The sequence below is a fragment of the Mobula birostris genome, chromosome 26 (assembly GCF_030028105.1).
Source record: "Mobula birostris isolate sMobBir1 chromosome 26, sMobBir1.hap1, whole genome shotgun sequence".
NCBI lineage: Eukaryota > Metazoa > Chordata > Chondrichthyes > Myliobatiformes > Myliobatidae > Mobula > Mobula birostris.
Genome location: NC_092395.1, coordinates 27,029,546 through 27,049,042, shown reverse-complemented (window position 1 = coordinate 27,049,042; position 19,497 = coordinate 27,029,546). Strand labels below are relative to the sequence as shown.

At 44.6% G+C, this 19,497-nt stretch overlaps 1 protein-coding gene across 2 annotated transcripts in view; it reads left to right on the top strand.

Moving 5' to 3' along the window:
• The window catches only part of map1sa (microtubule-associated protein 1Sa), a 44,211-nt gene that overhangs the window by 8,473 nt on the left and 16,241 nt on the right, over nucleotides 1-19,497 (top strand). For both annotated transcript variants that reach the window (XM_072243938.1, XM_072243937.1), the window contains exons 3-4: nucleotides 14,008-14,090; nucleotides 18,622-18,762. In XM_072243938.1, coding sequence (XP_072100039.1) covers nucleotides 14,008-14,090; nucleotides 18,622-18,762 — 224 coding nt within the window. The remainder of the gene's footprint in view (nucleotides 1-14,007; nucleotides 14,091-18,621; nucleotides 18,763-19,497) is intronic.

Genomic DNA, 19,497 nt, shown 5'->3' with positions numbered 1-19,497 from the left:
CTTGGTTGGACCAAGTCAGGTCATTTGTGATATTGACCCCAAGAAACTTAAACCTTTTGACCTGTTCCACTTGCGCACCACCGATGTAAATGGGGTCGTGTGGTCCGCTACTCCTTCTGAAGTCAACAACCAATTCCTTCATCTTGCTGACGTTGAGGGATAGGTTATTGTCTTCGCACCATGCCACCAGGTTCTTAATTTCCTCTCTGTACTCAAACTCATCATTATTTGAGATATGGCCTACTATTGTTGTGTCATCAGCAAACTTGTATATTGTGTTCGATAGAAACTTGGCTACACAATCATGGTAGCCAAGATAAGTGTAGCAGGAAGATGGGATTTAATGCAATCTGTAACCAGCTGCTTAAAGCAATTCATTATTGTCTTCATTGCCACTCCGTAGTAGTTACAAAAATAGGTTACTGTGTCCCTCTTGGACACTGGGCTGATGGTGGTTGCCTTGAAGCCTGAGGGGACAGTGGACTGTTCTGTAGAGATGTCGATGATGCTTGTTAGAACGTCTGTAATTGGGCAGCACAGCCCCTCAACACCCAACCAGGTAAGTTATTAGGACCTGCAGCTTGACATGGGTTGACCTTGGCTAGGGTCTTCACCTCAGCTGTGGCCAGACAGAGTCCCTGCTCCTTGGGGGAGCCAATTAGTTGTGCCAAGGTACTGCTACACTGTGGAGGAAGATCATGGAGCTCTTCCTTTCACGCCCTCTCCTTGCAGCCCCAAGAACTCCTAAGCAATGTTACCCCTGAATCAACATTGCTACAAAATTGGGTGTTGTCATTGCTCCTGAGAGATTTTCCTGCATGCAAGTTGCCTAAGAGATTTCAACATTATAACAGTCATTGGTAGATTAGCATTGATTGTGAAACTCTTCAGCGTGTTCTGGATCACAAAAGATAAAAGAAAGTAGAAATGCAATTTACTTGCTTTAGTCATCTCTTCACACTGAGGCCTTGTAAACTTTGTCCTGAAGTCTGGCCAAGGCACAGGGTGAAATACTGAGGGCTGGTCAAGTATCTGATGTGAATAGATCTTTGCGTCTGTGTGTCCCAAGTGATAGAAATATCATTTGGTGCAGCCTTTGGACGACTTTACAAATAGCAGAGGCCCTGGGGGTGGAATGGGGAGAGAACACTGAATCTGATCCGGTAAATTCGACTGAGAGTCACAGAGAATGTTCTGTTCACCAAGTGCACGTGGGTTTAAGCAAACCTTTCAGTGAGAGAATGAGCCAAAAGCTTGCAGCGCACAGTAAAAATACTGCAGAGATGCGAAATCTGGTGAGGGGTGAGGGATGCTGGACGCGGCAGGAAGGTCTGCAGTGAAAGTTCTTATCCTGGAACCCAGCCTGTAAACATTGCCACCTTTATCAGCACCAAACCCCTTTGCTTCGGTGTTTGCCTACACAGATCTTCCCATTCACGCAGGCTAATTTTCAGACTGAATTCTGTAACTAGAATGAGCTGGAGACAAAGTATATACTGTGACAAGAATACGCATAGATTAAGATGTAGCTGGCCTGGGCTGGCACCAGTGGGATCAGCAGTTGGTCTGCCGCCTGTCTTCAGGAGAGAGAGAGAGATAAGGAAAACAATGGAGCAGCATTTGGAGATGTTAATGAAGGGAGGGGAGAGAGTAACGGAAGGAGAGCTGTCAAGAGCGGCTCCCCCTTTGAACCCTGAACTGTTTGAAGTGATGGACAGGCGATACCCCAGCAGGGGGATAAAAAGGGACAGGTTCGCTAAGGCAGGACACACATGACACCCGAGGTAACGAGACCCTGGAAGCGGTGCGTCTCTCACAAGTCGGTGGGAAGTACCGGGCCATAGACGCACAGGGTGGAAAAGCACGATCGGCGGGAACCTGGTGTGTGTCCACCCTTGCCTGGGTGCCGGGTTCACCGCAGAGAAACGATCGTATCTGGAAACGGAGGGGTCACGGTCGGTGACCTCAGATGATATCACAAAGGGCTCGCCCAAAAGCTGACTGCGAAGGTCTGTGTGAAAGCCGTTTTTGAATATTCAATCGTTTTGTTCTCTCTCTCCTTCCCCCCCCCCCCCACTGTCCATCGCCACGGCAGCGGTTACTGCGAACTGAACTGAACTTTGCGTCACTTTGAAACTGGTCATTTACCCCTAGACGATGATAGAGCTTGATTGATCCTGTTATCTTAATTCTGTGTACATGTGTGTTTATCATTGCTGAACTGTTGCATTCATTATCCTTTTGATTAGAGTACTGTGTTGCTTGTTTCTTTAATAAAACTTTCTTAGTTCTAGTAATCCAGACTCCAACTGAGTGATCCATGTCTGCTGGTTTGGCAACCCAGTTACGGGGTACGTAACATAAGTGGGGTTCTCGTCCGCGATTTTGAACGCTAAATTTGGGACTGAGTAAATTGATTGGGTCAAGATTCCCGAAAGAAGGAAAAGACAAACAGCAGAAATGGAGGCTGAGGAAATTATAAAGGCGCCGACCTTGGAGGCATTAGAGGATGCCAGTAAATCGGAATTGGTAGCTGTGGCCAAACGGTTGAATCTTGCTAAGGGGAAGTCGACAATGAGGAGAGAGGAGATACACAGAGCTATCGTAGAGCACTATGTATCTAAAGGTGTGTTTCCCCAAGGTGAGCTGGAGGTGGTGTCTACTGAAAAACCTGCGGGAGACGCGGTACAGGTGCAGCTTGAAAAACTGAGACTCGAGCACGAGTTCCGGGTACGGCAGTTAGAACACGAAGAGAAGCAGTTAGAAAGGTGGGAGAAAGAGAGAGAGTTAGAAAGGCGGGAGAAAGAGAAACAGTTAGAAAGGCAAGAGAGAGAGAAACAGTTGGAGAGAGAAGAGAAAGAGAGGCAATGGGATGGAGAAGAGAGAGAGAGGCAGAGGGAAAGGGAATTTGAGCTGGAGAAGTTAAAGATAAGGGCCGAGCAGGGGCCCGTGTGGAACCAAGGTGGAGGGTTCCAGGCGACCCAGGAGGTTAGGCTGGTTCCCCCATTTGACGATACCGACGTGGATCGGTACTTTCTCCATTTCGAAAAAGTTGCTACAAGTCAGGACTGGCCGAGGGATAAGTGGGCTGTTTTGCTTCAGTGTACTGAAAGGGAAAGCCCAAGAAGCTTACTCAGCTTTGTCTGCGGAAGATGCCCAGAGGTGTGAGGTGGTGAAAGAGGCCATCCTCAGGATTTATGAGTTGGTCCCGGAGGCATACTGGCAGAGGTTCCGGAATGCGAGGAAGCAGTGGGACCGCACGTATTTAGAGTTTGCCCGTGAGATGCAGACATATTGTGAGCGTTGGTGCGCCTCCAAGGGGGTAGAGGGGGATTATGACAGACTGCTACAGCTGATCCTGATTGAGCAGTTTAAAGGTTGTGTCCCTGAGGGTATGAGACCCTACCTAGATGAGAAAGAGGCAGTCACGTTAGCCGCAACTGCTAAATTAGCGGATGAGTATGCGTTGACGCATAAAATGAAGTTTGCCCCGAGTAAAGGCTACCAGAAGGGTAGTCAGGATGGCGGGGAGAGTCCGCCAGAAAAGTCAGAAAGTAAGCTGGGGACTAGTGAGAAGGATAAGGTAGACCCGGAGCAGTCTGGTAGGAAGTCTCCTGGGGTCGTCTGTTATAATTGCGGGAAAGGTGGACACTTTGCGTCCAGGTGCTTTGTCCCAAAGAAGGAGACAGGAAAAGGAAAATCGGTGATTTTGACTGGCTGTATCGAGCTGGTAAACGAACTGCTAGGACAGGACAGGCCTGCCAAAGTTCAGGAAACGCGCGAGAGGTTTATCTCAGCCGGATTGGTGTCAGTGAAGGAGGGGTTAAAACCAGTTCCAGTGCGGATCTGGAGAGACACGGGAGCGTGTCAGTCACTGATACTGAAGAGTGTATTAGAGTTTAGCTCAGAGACCCAGACTGGGGAGGTCAAGGTCAAAGGTATTGGGGAAGGGACAGAGGCCGTCCCTTTGCACCAGATACACTTACAAAGCAACCTGGTCTCTGGACTAGTCACGATCGGGGTGAGGTCTGAATTACCGATGAAAGGCGTGGAAGTCTTGCTCGGTAATGACATCGCCGGGGGAATCGTGTTCCCAGTCATGAGATTGACAGGTCAGCCTGCCAGCAGTGAGGCCCCGCCCATGGACTCACAGGTTCATCATGGGGCTGCGGTAGTAAATTTAGCTGAGACGTTTCTGCCAGCCTTGTACGAGAAGGGGGTAGAAAATGGAAAGAAGGAGTGTAGTGAAACAAGAGGTAGTGAGGGAGCTGGGAAAGACTTAGCATTAGCCAGGAAGGAATTTGTGCAGGCGCAGGAGCGAGACAAGGGGCTGATGGTTTTAGCAGAGACAGCTCTCTCTGACGCAGAATTAACAAGGGAACTAGTAGGCTATTGTGTGGAGGAGGAAGTGCTAAGGAAGAAAGGGAGACCAAGTACCGTACCCACAGATGAGGAATGGGGGGTGGTGCAAAAGAGTTATGGGGATGAGATTTTTAACCTGGCCCATAAGGTACCCCCTGGTGGACATTTTGCGGTGCTGGAGGAAACAGTTGGTGGAATCATGAAAGAGGTTTACTGGCTGCCCAGGAGGAAGGATGTTATTGATTATGGCCGACACGAACTGAGACGGTCACAGGCTTTTGATATGCTAACAAACCTAGTCGGTGTTAGCGCGGAAATCAATGAAGCTAGGCTCTCCCTGATAAGAGAAAAAAACCTTTTTGAATAGATGAGTATGGTATCGACCAGATGGGAGAAGGCTATTGTTTTGGCCAGCTCTGCTGATAAGGTCTCTCCCTTAATCCCCGAACAAAGCGACTCTTTAGGAGAAGTAATGAAACGACTCGCACACGTGTGTTTGATTGTCCCGAGGCGATGCAAAGAACTGGGACGTTGGGTGGTGCTTGTTACACTAGGCCAGCCTAGCAAGCAGCATTCCTATAGAATGAGTAATTCATTGACTAAAGGGCTGACGAACACAGAGGTGTGTATTGGCGATGTAATACGGCTGTCTGAAGCCAGCTTGATAGTGAACCTTGGAAAAAAAGAGTTTGGCCACGCGAAGGTCACTTACCTGGGAATTGTGACCAAGGGGCAGCTGGCAGCGATGCAAGCTACAGTGCAGGCTATCTCTGACATCCCAACCCCGACAGACAAGAGGGCCCTCAGAAGGCTCTTGGAGATGGTGGGGTACTGTAGGAAGTTTTGCAATAACTCTGTGGTTACTACCCCTCCCCCTCCTACTAAGCCCTTGTGAGAGAAAACTAAGTCGGAATGGGACGACCCTTGTTATTGTGGTCCGGGACGAAACCCAATGAGAGGTTACATTGATCGCAATTCATCAGTGTTTTTGGCCACTATGAAGTTTGCTAAATTGGAGCCTGGTCTAAGGGATTACTAATAACACATATAAAAGGAACAGAAAATGTGATGGCTGACTGTCTGTCAGGTGTTGACAACTTCAAATTCGCTGTATTAGCCAAATAGCTGATAAAGATGTGTATTTGTGTGTATCAAATAATGTATTCATGTTTGTAATTTTTACCCCGGTAAAAATCCTTAAAGGGGGGAAGTGTGACAAGAATACACATAGATTAAGATGTAGCTGTCCTGTGCTGGCACCAGTGGGATCAGCAGTTGGTCTGCCACCTGTCTTCAGGAGAGAGAGAGATAAGGAAAACAATGGAGCAGCATTTGGAGATGTTAATGAAGGGAGGGGAGAGAGTAACGGAAGGAGAGCTGTCAAGAGCGGCTCCCCCTTTGAACCCTGAACGGCTCCCCCTTTGAACCCTGAACTCTTTGAAGTGATGGACAGGCGATACCCCAGCAGGGGGATAAAAAGGGACAGGTTCGCTAAGGCAGGACACACACACGACACCCGAGGTAACGAGACCCTGGAAGCGGTGCGTCTCTCACAAGTCGGTGGGAAGTTTTGGAAGGCCAGTTGCGGGACCAGGCCATAGACGCACAGGGTGGAAAAGCACGATCAGCGGGAACCTGGTGTGTGTCCACCCTTGCCTGGGTGCCGGGTTCACCGCAGAGAAACGATCGTATCTGGAAACGGAGGGGTCACGGTCGGTGACCTCAGATGACACCACAAAGGACTCGCCCGAAAGCTGACTGCGAAGGTCTGTGTGAAAGCCGTTTTTGAATATTCATTCGTTTTGCTCTCTCTCTCCTTCCCCCCCACCCCACTGTCCATCGCCACGGCAGCGATTACTGCGAACTGAACTGAACTTTGCGTCACTTTGAAACTGGTCATTTACCCCTCGACAACGATAGAGCTTGATTGATCCTGTTATCTTAATTCTGTGTACATGTGTGTTTATCATTGCTGAACTGTTGCATTCATTATCCTTTTGATTAGAGTACTGTGTTGCTTGTTTCTTTAATAAAACTTTCTTAGTTCTAGTAATCCAGACTCCAACTGAGTGATCCATTTCTGCTGGTTTGGCAACCCAGTTACGGGGTACGTAACAATACAAAAAAAAAGTCAATTTATTTTAATATAGAAAGACACGGAATCTGGTGCTTTGCTGACTGCAGTGTTAGTTCCAGTTGCAGTCCTATCGTCATACCTGCTGTAAGAAGTGAGAGCAGGAGCAGGTGCCTGACAATCTAGATCTACACTGTCGTTTGCGATCATATCTAAGCTCTCATCACTCCTGGATCTGGAGTGGGTATGTCCAATAGTGGGAGAGTATAGGACTAGAGGGCACAGCCTCAGAATAGAAGGACATCTCTTTAGAGTTGCTTCCTTTAGGAGGAATTTCTTTAGCCAGAGGGTGATGAATCTGTGGAATTCATTGACACAGACAGCTGTGGAAGCCGCGTCGTTGGGTATACAGTGGATTCTGGTTAAAGAACAAACACTAATTGAGAAAATAGCCAGAGTTCCTTTTGTTTATTTGATACCATGCAACTCTGTTGGGACAGGAGACTTGCTGAACGGTTTCTAACTAGCGTTAGTCACGTGCACTTGTGTGGCCATTAGACATGACACTGCTTAGAGCAGTTTTTAAATAGCATCTGTTGCATGGGCTTGTGTTATGTTTTCCACTTAAGCTGACGGACAGCAATTCAAGAGCAGTGATTTTTTTGACAATGCTTTTTATTTTAACTTTAAAAGAATTTCACAACCATGCCAGATGCCATGAAAAGATTGTTTTGTTCATTTATAGTCAATCAAAAGAATGTCAGCATACACTGGATGAGTTCTTCCGTTGGTAACTATTAGTATCTAATGCAATTTTATAGTAGTAGTATTTATAATGTGCTAATTTGTTCGAAACTTCATTTAAATACATAATTTGTTACTCAGTTTTATTGTAGTTTGTCTTTTTTATGCTCTTTTACCTGTTCCCCTGAAACTTCAGCTACTTTGGGCAGCTGCTTAGTTGGGCCAATGCATCCCAGTTAACTGGAATCTACTGTGTTTAAAGAGCAGATTGATGGGTGTTTGAATAGTAAGGATGTCAAAAGTTTCCGGGAGAAGGCAGGAGAATGGGGTTGAGAGGGTTAATAAATGGGATGGCAGGACCAGACATAATGGGCTAAATAGTCTAATTCTGCTCTAATGTCTTGTGGCCACAGCATCTTCCTGCCTCTCCCATGGAATCCCTGATTTCTTCCCTTCTGGTCTCCAGTGTGACATTGTACCAATCTGCATGAACTGCATTAAAGGGTAACTCCTTTAGTTTGCCACCTGCATCCATCATGTTGACTATCAATGTGCTTTAATAGTGACACACAAAATGCTGGAACATCTCAGCGCCTAAGTGTTGGCATTCATTTCAAGAGAACTAGAATATGAAAGCAAGGATGTAATGTTCAGAATTCATAAGGCACTGGTGAGGCCTCACTTGGAGTATCGTGAGCAGTTTTGGGCTGCTTATCTTGGAGAGGATGTGCTGACACTGGTGAGGGTTCAAAGGAGGTTCACAAAAATGTTTCCAGGATTGAATGGCTTGTTGTATGAAGAGTGTTTGATGGGTCTGGGCCTGTAATCACTAGAATTCAGAAAGAATGCAGGGTGACCTCATCGAAACCTATCAAGTGGTGAAAGGTCTTCATGGAGTAGTTGTGGAGAGGATGGTTCCTATGGTGGGAGAGTCTATCACCAGAGGACACAGCCTCAGAGTAGAGGGGCATCCTAGAAAGGAGATGAGGAAGAATTTCTTTAACCAGAGAGTGGTGAATCTATGGAATTCATTTGCACAGAAGGCTGTGAAGGCCAAATCTTTGTGTATATTTAAGGCTGAGGTTGAAAAGTTCGATTTGTCAGGGCTTGAAGGGATAGGAGGAAAAGCAGGAGATTGGGGCTGAGGGGAAAAAATGGATCCGTCATGATGAAATGGAGCAGACTTGATGGGCCGAGTGGCCTAATTTTGCTCCTATATCTCATCTTGTATCTTAGGAGGACCATCCTCTTTAATGGGTTTATCACTTTGGATAGTTTTGGACACTTTGGATGCAATTAATATTCTGAGCTGCATATATTTCAATGCCCAGGAAAGGCTGATAATACTGCTGAAGATGAGGTAGCTTGTTTGCAAACAGAGGCAATGTGTAGTCGGGAGAGGCTGTTCATAGGGAAAAATTGCAGTCAGCAGGATGAATTGCAATGTAAAAGGTGGGCAGAATCGAAAAGGGGTGAATACAGGACCGACGGTGTTATATTTGAATGCATGCAGTGTACAGAATAAGGTAGATGAACGCGCAGCACAGTTACAGATTGGCAGGTATGATGTAGGCTTCACTGAATCATGGCTGAAAGAATGTTATAGCTGGGAGCTTAATGTCCAAGGATACACATTATATTGAAAGGACAGGCAGGAAGGCAGAGGGGGCGGCATTGCTATGTTGGTTAAAAAAAATGAAATCAAATCATTAGAAAGAGCTGGCAGATGGTTGGAAGGTGTTGAATCATTGTGGATAGAGCTAAGAAACTGCAAAGGTAAAAAAAAAAGCCTGATGGGAATTGTGTACAGACCCACAAGCAGTAGTAAGGGTGTGGCCCACAAATTACAATGGGAGATGGTAAATGCATGCCAAAAGGACATGGGGAACTTCAATATTAGGGTAGATTGTGAAAATCAGGTTGGTGCTGGATTTCAGGAGGTTGAGGTGAGTCTAACCCTACTTGAACACCCCCCCCCCCCCCCCCCCCCATTGGCTGGTCCACAAGAATCTTGTCAATATTAAACCAGTCCGCGGTGCAAAAAAGGTTGGGGACCCCTGAGCTAAGGCATTGTACCGAGGAATCACCCGCTGGACATGTGGAAGGGTCTAGCCGCACAATCACTCAAATAGAACTGCTCCTTCCCAGCACAGTGACTGGTGTTCATTTCTACCCTGCAGTGGTGTCAGTGTGGACTTTGCATGTCCTCCCTGTGACCGTACAGTGCTCCAGTTTCCAACACATCCCAAACGTGTGGATTAGCCACTGTAAATTCGGAGTGTGTAGCTGCATGGTAGATTCAGAGGGGGTGGGAGTTGGGTTTGATTAGGAATATGGGAAGGTAACTGGGACCTATTTACAGTTACTCTCATTGGGATGGCTGATGATCGGTAAGCAATCAGCACCTCTTGACTCCCATCGCCACCATTTGGTAAGAAAACGGATGTTGCCCTTGACATTCTGGCCAATATTAATTCCTCGTTTAATATCGTTGAACTTAGTTACTTAAAAATCTCATCCACGTTTTCAGCCTTTCTCCCCGCCCTTCAAATCGGTTATCCTGTGCTCCAAGTTTGGTCTTATTTCTGTTTTCAGACTTTAACTGCTTATAGTGTTAAAGTATATAATTCCCTAAGACTTGCTTGCTATCGTCTTGGATCAGCAGATTGCAATTCCAGATCATTAGATCTTGAATTTCTTTTGCTCCAACACTGGCGACATTTGTACTTTCAGCTGCCTGAGAGTGAGGCCCTGTATTCCCTCAACTTTTCCATCACACAGCCTACCCTTTTTGAAAGGCTGTTTAAAACAACAATCAAGCTTTGTGGCGCCTCTCCTAACTTCAATTGTCCTGGGGGTCAATATTTTGTCTTTGTTCTTGTGAAATGTATTGGATATGTTTGTATATATATGGAGGCAGTGTAATGCATACTGCTTCATGTGTACGTTTGTATCTTTCCACTCCTGTCATCTTAGTAACTTTGACTCTGTGATCCATACTGCCTCCACCCTGAGGCTCTCCCTGCCACAGAGCAATATTTACACTGAGCGCTGCCACGGGAAAGCAGCATCCATCATCAAGGACCCCCAATGTCCAGGCCATGCTCTTTTCTTGCTCTTGCCATCAGGCAGAAGGTACAGAGCTGTGGGTCCCACACCACCAGGTTTGGGAACAATTATTACCTTTCAACCATCAGGCTTCTGAACGAGCGTGGATAACTTCACTCACCTCAACACTGAACTGATTCTGCAACCTATAGACTCACTTTCAAGGGCTATGCAACTCTGTTCTCAATATTATTTACTTTTTATTTGCAGTTTGTCTTTTGCACATTGGTTGTTTACTAGTCTTTATTTCTGTATGCTTTTTTCATAAATTCTGTTGTATTTCTTTAATTTTGTTGCAGGCATTTACAGGAAAATAATCTCAAGGTAGTACATGTGATGTATGTACTTTTTACTTTTGACTGATGTTTTCTAGATATTTTCTAACTTAAGTGACAAGACTGAAACACATCGTACTGAGTCGGGTGCTGGTGCGTTTAACTCTTCATAACTGACCCAGTGCAGAGGGAATCTTGTATGTGGTTCTGTTCTCAGTATTAAATCGAGCCCATATCCACTTCTGGGTGTTGTAAAAGGTGTACCGGCTCTACTGTGAGCTGTCAGGGTGTTGGCCAATAGTTGCCCCTTGTTCAGCATCACAGAAACGATGGTGTATTTTGTGAGATGGCTGTGTACGTTCTGACTGGAGTTTGCTCATTCCAGGGCTTGGAATATACACCTGTCAATTGTTTTGGAAAATCATTGAGCCTGAAAGATCTATTGAAATGTAAGTCCTTTGATTCTGCTAGCACAAGAGATTCTGCAGATGGTGGAAATCTAGAGACACACCCCACACACCCCACACACCCCACACACCCCACACACCCCACACACCCCACACACCCCACACACCCCACACACCCCACACACCCCACACACCCCACACACCCCACACACACACACACACACACACACACACACACACACACACACACACACACCACACACAATGCTGGAGGGAGTCAACAGGTCAGGTCCTGATGAAAGGTCCCCGATCAAAATGTTGGCTCTTTATTCCATTCCATAGACCTGCCAAGTTCCTCCTGTATTTTGAAGATGTTCCTTTAATTCCACTGCAGCACGAAGCTGCTTAATGATAAACTGAAAGTCTGCAAGTACCTATTCTGTACAGATGGGCATTCCTGCTGTGCCTGGACCATTGTAGAATAAAGTCACTCCTCCTTCCCTGCAAGAATGCACCAAGAAGCTGACTTGGATTGTTATACAAGGACAGGATTCCTATTGATCTGTGGTCTGTTCATGTTCCTGGGGTTCATTATAACCTTCTGTTTCCTGGCTGGTAAATAAAGAAAAGATTCTTTCCTCCAGCGTGTGATCGAAGCCATCAATCTGCAGTTACCAGTATATACATACGGAATTTCGCATGAAGACTTTCCCCAAGGAATTGGGACAATGTGGCACTCTCTCTCTCAGGATGTAATTGAGGGAAATAGCATTGATATTTTTAGGAGAGGCCGGATAAATATGACATGTGGAACTGGCCTAGACATGACTCGAGCCCATTGAACACTGGTAAACATACACCCTTGGCTGAAATGAATAAATTTGAACTGGGATTGTGATGAGGCACAGGGCTCAATTACATTCTTCAATGTCTTCCTTCTTCCTAGATGATTGACGTGGGAAAACACCCCTCTTACATGATCAAATAGCAGATCACTTGATGGGCTGAATGGTCTGTTTCTGCTCCTTTGTAGAATTGTTGGTTTTGGGACACCTTGCATTGGTGTCCTTAATTGGGGAAGGTGAGGGTTACAAAGCTGACAAGGTCACAGACAACTGGTGGGGGCTTGATGTTGGCGGAGGGAGAAGGAAGTATTCTTATTGTTGACTGCAGTCAGTTTCTTGGAGAGAGAGGTTCTGCCTTCAGCTTGTATGTGCGCCAGCAGATGCCGGAACTTTCCAGCTACATACGGGAGTTGGGAGCATAAGAGGCCTTTGGTTACTAACAATCAAACTGTGTGTAGAAGCCACAGTGGGTGGGTGTTTAGAATGAATTTGATTGTATTTGAATATCTATTAGGTTGCTTTGTCTAGTAACCTCTATATAGCAGCGAATAGCAAGTCCCCTGTAGTAATCCATACCTTAGTTATTCAATGACAGACCTGTACCTCCTGGTACTCTACAGTTGGACCTAATAATAAATGGTGGGAATGTTTAGCAGGTCAAGCGGCATCTGTGGAGTGGGAAGCATTCTTGTTTCACGTCTAACTTGTCTGTTTGATGATCTAACGTGACAAGTTACTTTTTGTTTCCAGTACTGCCCCTTGTTTAATCTCGGGTTTCCCTCAGCTCAATATTTCTCAATTCTCCATCAATCAATCTAAGAGTGGGGATCCTGATTATCTTCCTAGGTTAAGTAGCTTTGTATTGGATAGTGACATAATTCGGGGACTGAATGCAGAACCACACTTATTAATGTTTTGTAACTCCAGAAACTAACACAGGAGCCAGGATAACTTGTCTACTTTGTTTTTCTTTTAGTGAGGCACTCGCACATGATGTGGTGGCGTTATGATGAATGCCATTCACGTGCTTGTATATAACCCAACGAGTTGTATAAACAAAGAGCGGTTAATCAAGCAATATATTTACACTATTACTGGAATATTGCATATGCTACAACACTGAAAATGTGTAGTTTTTCATCTGGTTGGTCAGCTCTGCTGATTGGTTCCCCATAGGGCAGTTTGGAACAATAGGACATGATATGTGAGCCAGGCCATTCAGGGGTCGGGAAACACTTCACACACAGTCACACTCTTCCCCAGAAGCACTGTACGCTGGACTAAAATGGTTTTGTGGAGGAAGTGTTCTGTGGAACCAAGTGTGGGTAGAGTTTGTCGAGGCAGCAATGACTCACAATCCCACTGAATGGTGGAACAAGTCAGAAGGACTGTGGCCCATTTCATTTCCTTTGTTTAACAACTTGTAAGCCAAACAGGCAAACAATAAAATGTTAACCTCGCTATCTGTGAGAATCGTCATCACTGTTTAAAAGATCAGTCAACATCTAACTTCATTTCCCCTCCCCCCCCCACCACACTTCCATGACATAATGCTACTAAATAGAGGATATTCTTTAATGGGGAGGGGCCAAGGCTTGTGGTAAAGAAGCAGGAAGATTCTATCCAATAAAAGCAGCTAGAGTCGGTCACAAAGCTCATTTCCCCTCTGTCATCAGATTTCTGAGTGGACAATGAACCCATGAATGGTGCCTCATTGTTTTTGCTGTCTTTGCACTAATTTTGTGTATATTTTAATGAAATTTATAGTATATTTTGTATTGCACTGTACTGCTGCTAAACAAATATCATGACACATGTCAGTGATAATAAGTATAATTCTGATCAACTGAACCTATTCTAGTGGTCTAATGCTTCCTGATGCCAGGCTTTTTGTGAAAGATTCTTCCATAGGCCTCGCCCTGAATCGATATCCATGTGAGCTTGAGTGCATGATGTTTGTTGTGGCCCTGGTTTGCACGACGCTGGCCCACAGGCCTGGTACAAGTGAGCCTTTGAGCCTAATGTTTTATTGCGTAAAGCTGGGGCTAGTGTTGGATTTGCCCTGAACTGGCAGCTTGGAATTAATTTCTGTCTCAGCTGGCGTAGTATGGTCAAGTCTCAGCCGTTCTGGGGATGGAATAGTTCAATCTGAATGTTCTCTTATTTCGCCTTCTTTCTCTTTTGTGTTTTAGGTCAGAAAATTCTCCATCACAGCGATGAGGTGCTGGAAGCCCTGGTGTTGATAAACCCCACCAATGAGGCACTCTGCACTGAGGTGATCTACCCAACCCCTCTGCCCTCAAATCTTCTCCCTCCATCCACACTGTTGAAATCTCCACTCATGATGTTATGGGTCCTTGCGTAGTACCTGTCTTCCACCCCCCACCCCCCAAACAGATTGGCTGAATGACATCTAAAATTTTAGCTGTAGGATGCTTGAAGTTCTATCACCAGTTCTTTCAGCCATGCCCACTTTATGATGGGCATGACTGGAGACGAAACGTTGATTGTAATTAATTCCATTCACAGGAAAGTGATTTCTGACCAAGTTGCTAAGAACTGGTTTGTATACAAGAACTGGAGCAGGAATTTGCTATTCAGTCTCTTGAATCTGTTCTGCCTTCCAATTAAGATTACCCCTAAAACAAACTTCAACACCACTTTATTACTCTCACCCATGTCCTGTGATTTCCATGTAGTTTATATATCTGTCAATCTCTGCCTTGAATAAATTCAATAAATCTGACTCTATATGCTCTGAAGAAGAACATTCTGAAAAACAATTCTTCATCTCAGTTCCAAATAGGGTGGGTAGTGAAACCCTCTTTTTCTGAAACCAGGACCTGATATTCATCAGGTCAATTTCCCGCGATCCATTGCGTCAATCTCCCGCAATTTTGTATTTCAGTGTTATTCTGAGCTCCACCCTGTCTGTATCTCAACCCCTCCATCCCACCTTTCTCTGCGAGGTCTGTGAACAGGGCGACTAAACAGCGTTTAGCCCTCCAGATACATTCTCACCCGTATGCTGTAAGGCTGCAAAATCAAAGCTCTTGCTACTTTTAGGCTTGCTCCTTGCAATAAAATTGATTGTCCTTTTAATCTGAACTTCTTGCGGTGTACATGTATTCCAGCCCCTTGTGTTTCATACGCTAAATCCTATGGAACCAATGACATGACAAGGTCAGTGGGTTGTGAGTACAAAGGTGACTGGAGGTGGGTTTCAAGGAGACTTTTTAAAAAAAAACAACAACAGAGTGGGTAGGCACTGCCAATGGCAGACAAAACATAAAATGGAAAATTAGATCATCCACTTTGATACAATAATAGAAGTGGTAAGGGTGGATGTTCAAAGAAACCTATGTACTTGCACCTTAATTACTGAAGGACAGCAAGCAATTTGGAGGCTATGTAGAGCATGTTGAATGGTATTAAGAGGATTTAATTATGAATAAGGAAGTCTTATTGCAATTATACAGGCCTTGGTGAGACAGTACGCCAGAGTATTGTGTACAGTTTAATACTCTATCAAGAAAAGGACGTTGTTAGAACAGGGGGAATACAGTGACCTTTCATCCAATCGGGTTTGGGGATGTTGAGTTTGTGGTATGAAGAATGAGTAGACTGGGACAGTATTTATAGTTTAGAAGAGCATTGAGCACATTGAATCTTAATTCTACCAGAGCTTGACAGGGTGAATGAAGGGAGAACGTACCCCTGTGCTGGAATATTTAGGACAAAAGGCAGAGTTTTGAAATAAGGGTTAGGCTGCTTAGGATTCGGATAAGTAAATTTTCAGTGATTTTTTTTTTTCCCTTTTTACTCGTGTTATGGAGGCCCCTTAATTTTGATATTTCAAAGCATTGCTTGATTTCTAGCAATTGGCAAGTAGAAGATTAGACATGATTTTGTTGAATGGAGCAGCTTGAAGGGATTGATGGCCCATGGCCCACTGCTCCCATTTCTTTACTTTTAGGTTCTTGTATCCCTTCGTCCAAAAACATTTTGTATTCTCGCTACATGTAGTAACAATTTGCTTGCTTATTCTTCCTTCCTAAGTGAATATCTTCATATTTTCCCACTGTCTATTTGCCAACTACTTTCTCCCACTAATTATCAGCAGTTTTAATATCAGTCAGATGTATTGGTTTTACAATGGAGTAAAGGGAATTACAGAGACATACAATTACTCACTGCTAATCTGAAAATGGCCCAGGTATCCTGGCTGTTTTCTGTTACCTGCTTCCTCACCTTTAACCCATGCCTCCTGACACATGCAGTAGCCTTTTGTGGCACCTTTCAAATTGATGGCATCTGCCTGTCTCGAAGAACAGTGGAGTGAGTGACCCCCTCCAGGGCACAAGCCTGGGTGGAAGGTATGGAGATCCTGGAGTGCCCAGTCATCAAGGTCCCCCTCTCAGCCTCACCATTGTAGTCCAAAGGAAAGTGAAGCAAAACGTTTGGCACCAGCTTGGCTACAGGAGCTGCCGGGAGGATGTTCAATGACATCCAGCCACCATAGTGGCTCCACTCCGGGTTTTCTGTCTGGGTTTAATCCCGTATCTTTCACCTCTCCTGAGGCTGCCTGCAAGACGGTGGGGCTATCTACCCATAGCTGGGGACCTTCCAAATGCACTAAATCTATTGGTTCCCCTTTATCCACCCTATCTGTAACATCTTCAAGAAACTTAAAGGTATCTGTCAAATGCTAGTTTCCTTTCATGAAACCATGTTGACTTTACTTTGTGGTTTTCTAAATATTCTGCTATTACCTGTTTAATGGATTTGTGTAGACCCAATGGCAGATGTTAGGCTAATATTCTGTGTAGTTTTCCAGTCCAACTGGGTTCGCTCAACAGTTGGTACATTTACCTTAAATGTAGGTTGTTCAGCTTGAATTCCTTACCCCATTAATTTGCCTGATAACTTTTCTCTAGCATTTGTTTTGAGTTTTTCCCTCATTATAGCCCTTTGGTTATCTGTTGTTATTGGGGTGTTTCTTGTTTCCAACCGTGAAAACCAATGTGAAGAATTATTTATCATCTCCGCCATTTCATAATGTGCTATTATTAATTCCTCAGCCCTATTCTCGAAGGACCGACGTTTATGTTAGTTGCCCCCTTTCTCTTTGTCGTTGTAGCTCCTATTGTCTGTTCTTGTCTATGGCTAGTTAATTCTATTTTAATCATCCTTTGCTGCTTCTAAACATTTTTCAGTCACCTAATTTACGACCAATCTTTGCAAAATTGTATGTCATTTTGATGCCATCTTTAGCTCCCCTGGCTGTGGATGATATTACATTCTTCTCTCACTGGAATATACATTTACTGAGATTTATAAAAATGCTTAAAATATCTCCTGCTGATAATCTGCCACATTAACCTTTACTCTATTCTCTCTGCCCACAGCCTCATTTGTCCTCATTGCCATTGAGTTTTGGACTTGAGTTTCAGAATCAAGTTTCTTACCCTCAACTAAATTTGAAATTATAAGATGCCACGATCACTCTGCTCTGGGATTTTTTCCTATGAGGTCATATATTAATCTTGCCTCATTACATTATGCCAGATGTAAACTGGTCTGCTCCCTGATTGAGAAACCAGTGCTTTGCTTTGTCCCGAATAAGGCACAATCTCCGAGAGGCTAACTTTGCCAATTTGATTTATCCAGTCTTTCTGATTAAATTTACCTGTGATTATTGCAGTTCCCCTCTTACCCATTTCTTGCTTTTGTATCCTCTTGTTATCTTTGCTATTTCTTTATCCCCACCCAAGCTGATTCCACATCTTAGCCTGAGCTAGTTGTTCCCCACCACTGCGGTGATCTCTTCCTTTATTAACAAAGCTATCTCACCCTTTTTAAAATTTATCTTTTCAATCTGACTCTATTGGCTGGTGAACTCTTCTGCCCTCTCCTGATCGATTCAGGTTATTACCCCTGTCACTTGGCTTTCTCTGCCATCCCGAGTACCTCTTCCCAAAGCAGCCTTCTTCCATTATAGCTTTCTTCCTTTCTGATTGCTCCCATCCCCCTGTCCCAACTCATTGCATCCCTCAGTAGCCACCTTCATGGTGCTGTTCCTTTTGAGGTCCAGTCTGTGTGTCAGCACGCTCTTGTAGGCAGGCAGTCTCCGGTGCTGAGTGAAGTCATCTCCAAACTACAATGCCCATCCAACATCTGCAAGGTAGAGTCTACGAAAATGAGAGAATTCTCTCCGCTTGCAGCGAAGTGTAGTTCCAACAACACTGCAGTCTGTCACCAGTGATACACCACAAGAACATCTAAAGTTGTAGCCTCTTCCACTGCAGAGCACATGGGAAGCAGATGCATTGGTACATCTGTGGAACAATTCCAAAGTAGTGTCTGACTTTTGAATGTGATGAGCTCTGACCCCATCTGCCTCCTTGGGTGTGATAAGTGGTCCCATACGTTCATTGAAATAAGAGTGGAGGAGGTTCTCCTCTAACACATTTTATTATGTACTGGCCAATACTTGCCCTTAGTCGCCAATAAATTAGATAACCTCATTTGTGTTACTGAGAGGGAGAGCTCCCCCGTACTTTCCAGGTGCAAAGTTTCTTATTCTGCACCATTTCAATTAAAACAGTAAAAGAACACTTGCATCTATCAGTTAAGCCTCTGAGGCATCTTCATACTGTGAAAAATCTGTCCAACTTTCATTGATTGTTACCACGAGTTCATGAAGGAAAACTGAAATTCTGACTGAGTTGACGTGCCATCACTGGAGATCTGGTGGGCTGTTCCATTCCCAGGAGGAGCGTCTGATTTGTTTGTTTGAATTCTAGGTGCGGACTCTGATATCGGCTGCCTCACGGCATAAGTTGCTGGTATTGGCCGGGCCATGTTTAGAAGAATCTGGTGATCTACTCCTGCAAAAAGGATCCTTCACATTCCACGATTTCATCCAGATCTTCACAGATAAGGAGGTTGTTTCTAGCAATACTCTAACTTGCCCATTTATCTATTGCCTTATGTACAGGGAGCTTTAGTCTATATCTGTTATACCTGCCCTGGGAATCTCAGATGGTACAACAGATTTAAGATTTAAGCATCATTCAATTCAATGAAGGGGAAAATAGCTTGGTATTGTATTATCCAAGGCACTTGGATGTTGTATAACTATTAAATGTTGAATAATTCACAGAAACATTGGACAGGTGATTGAAACATTGATTACTAAGGTAGACTTTAAGGAGCAAGAAATGAAGGACAGGTATTTGAAAGAGAATTTCAGATTTTTGGCTCAAGCAGTCCTGAGAGCTGGACATGGGGAGAAGGAAGTGAGATGTTCAGAGAAGCTGACGTTCCTTTCCTGGAAGGAAAGCACAAATTTGCAAGGAATTAGGGTTATTCAAAGTCTGCAGCTTGGATATATTTACACAGAGCTGATGTGCTTTCTGAAAGGATACTGGAGCCAGATTCAACAGGAGTTTGAAAGGAATTTCATAACAACATAGCGATTACTCTGCCTGTAACCCTTGTGATGTTTGGGTGAAGAATTTGCTAACCTAATCCCACTTTCCAGCATTGGGTTTCGCAATCATATGTCTAAGGAGGCTTCCTGCCCTGCCACTTTCTCAGACAAAGTATTAGTCATAGAATCATACGATGTAGAAACAGGCCATTTTGGCCCGTCTGTATCAGGCACCTGTCTGTATTGA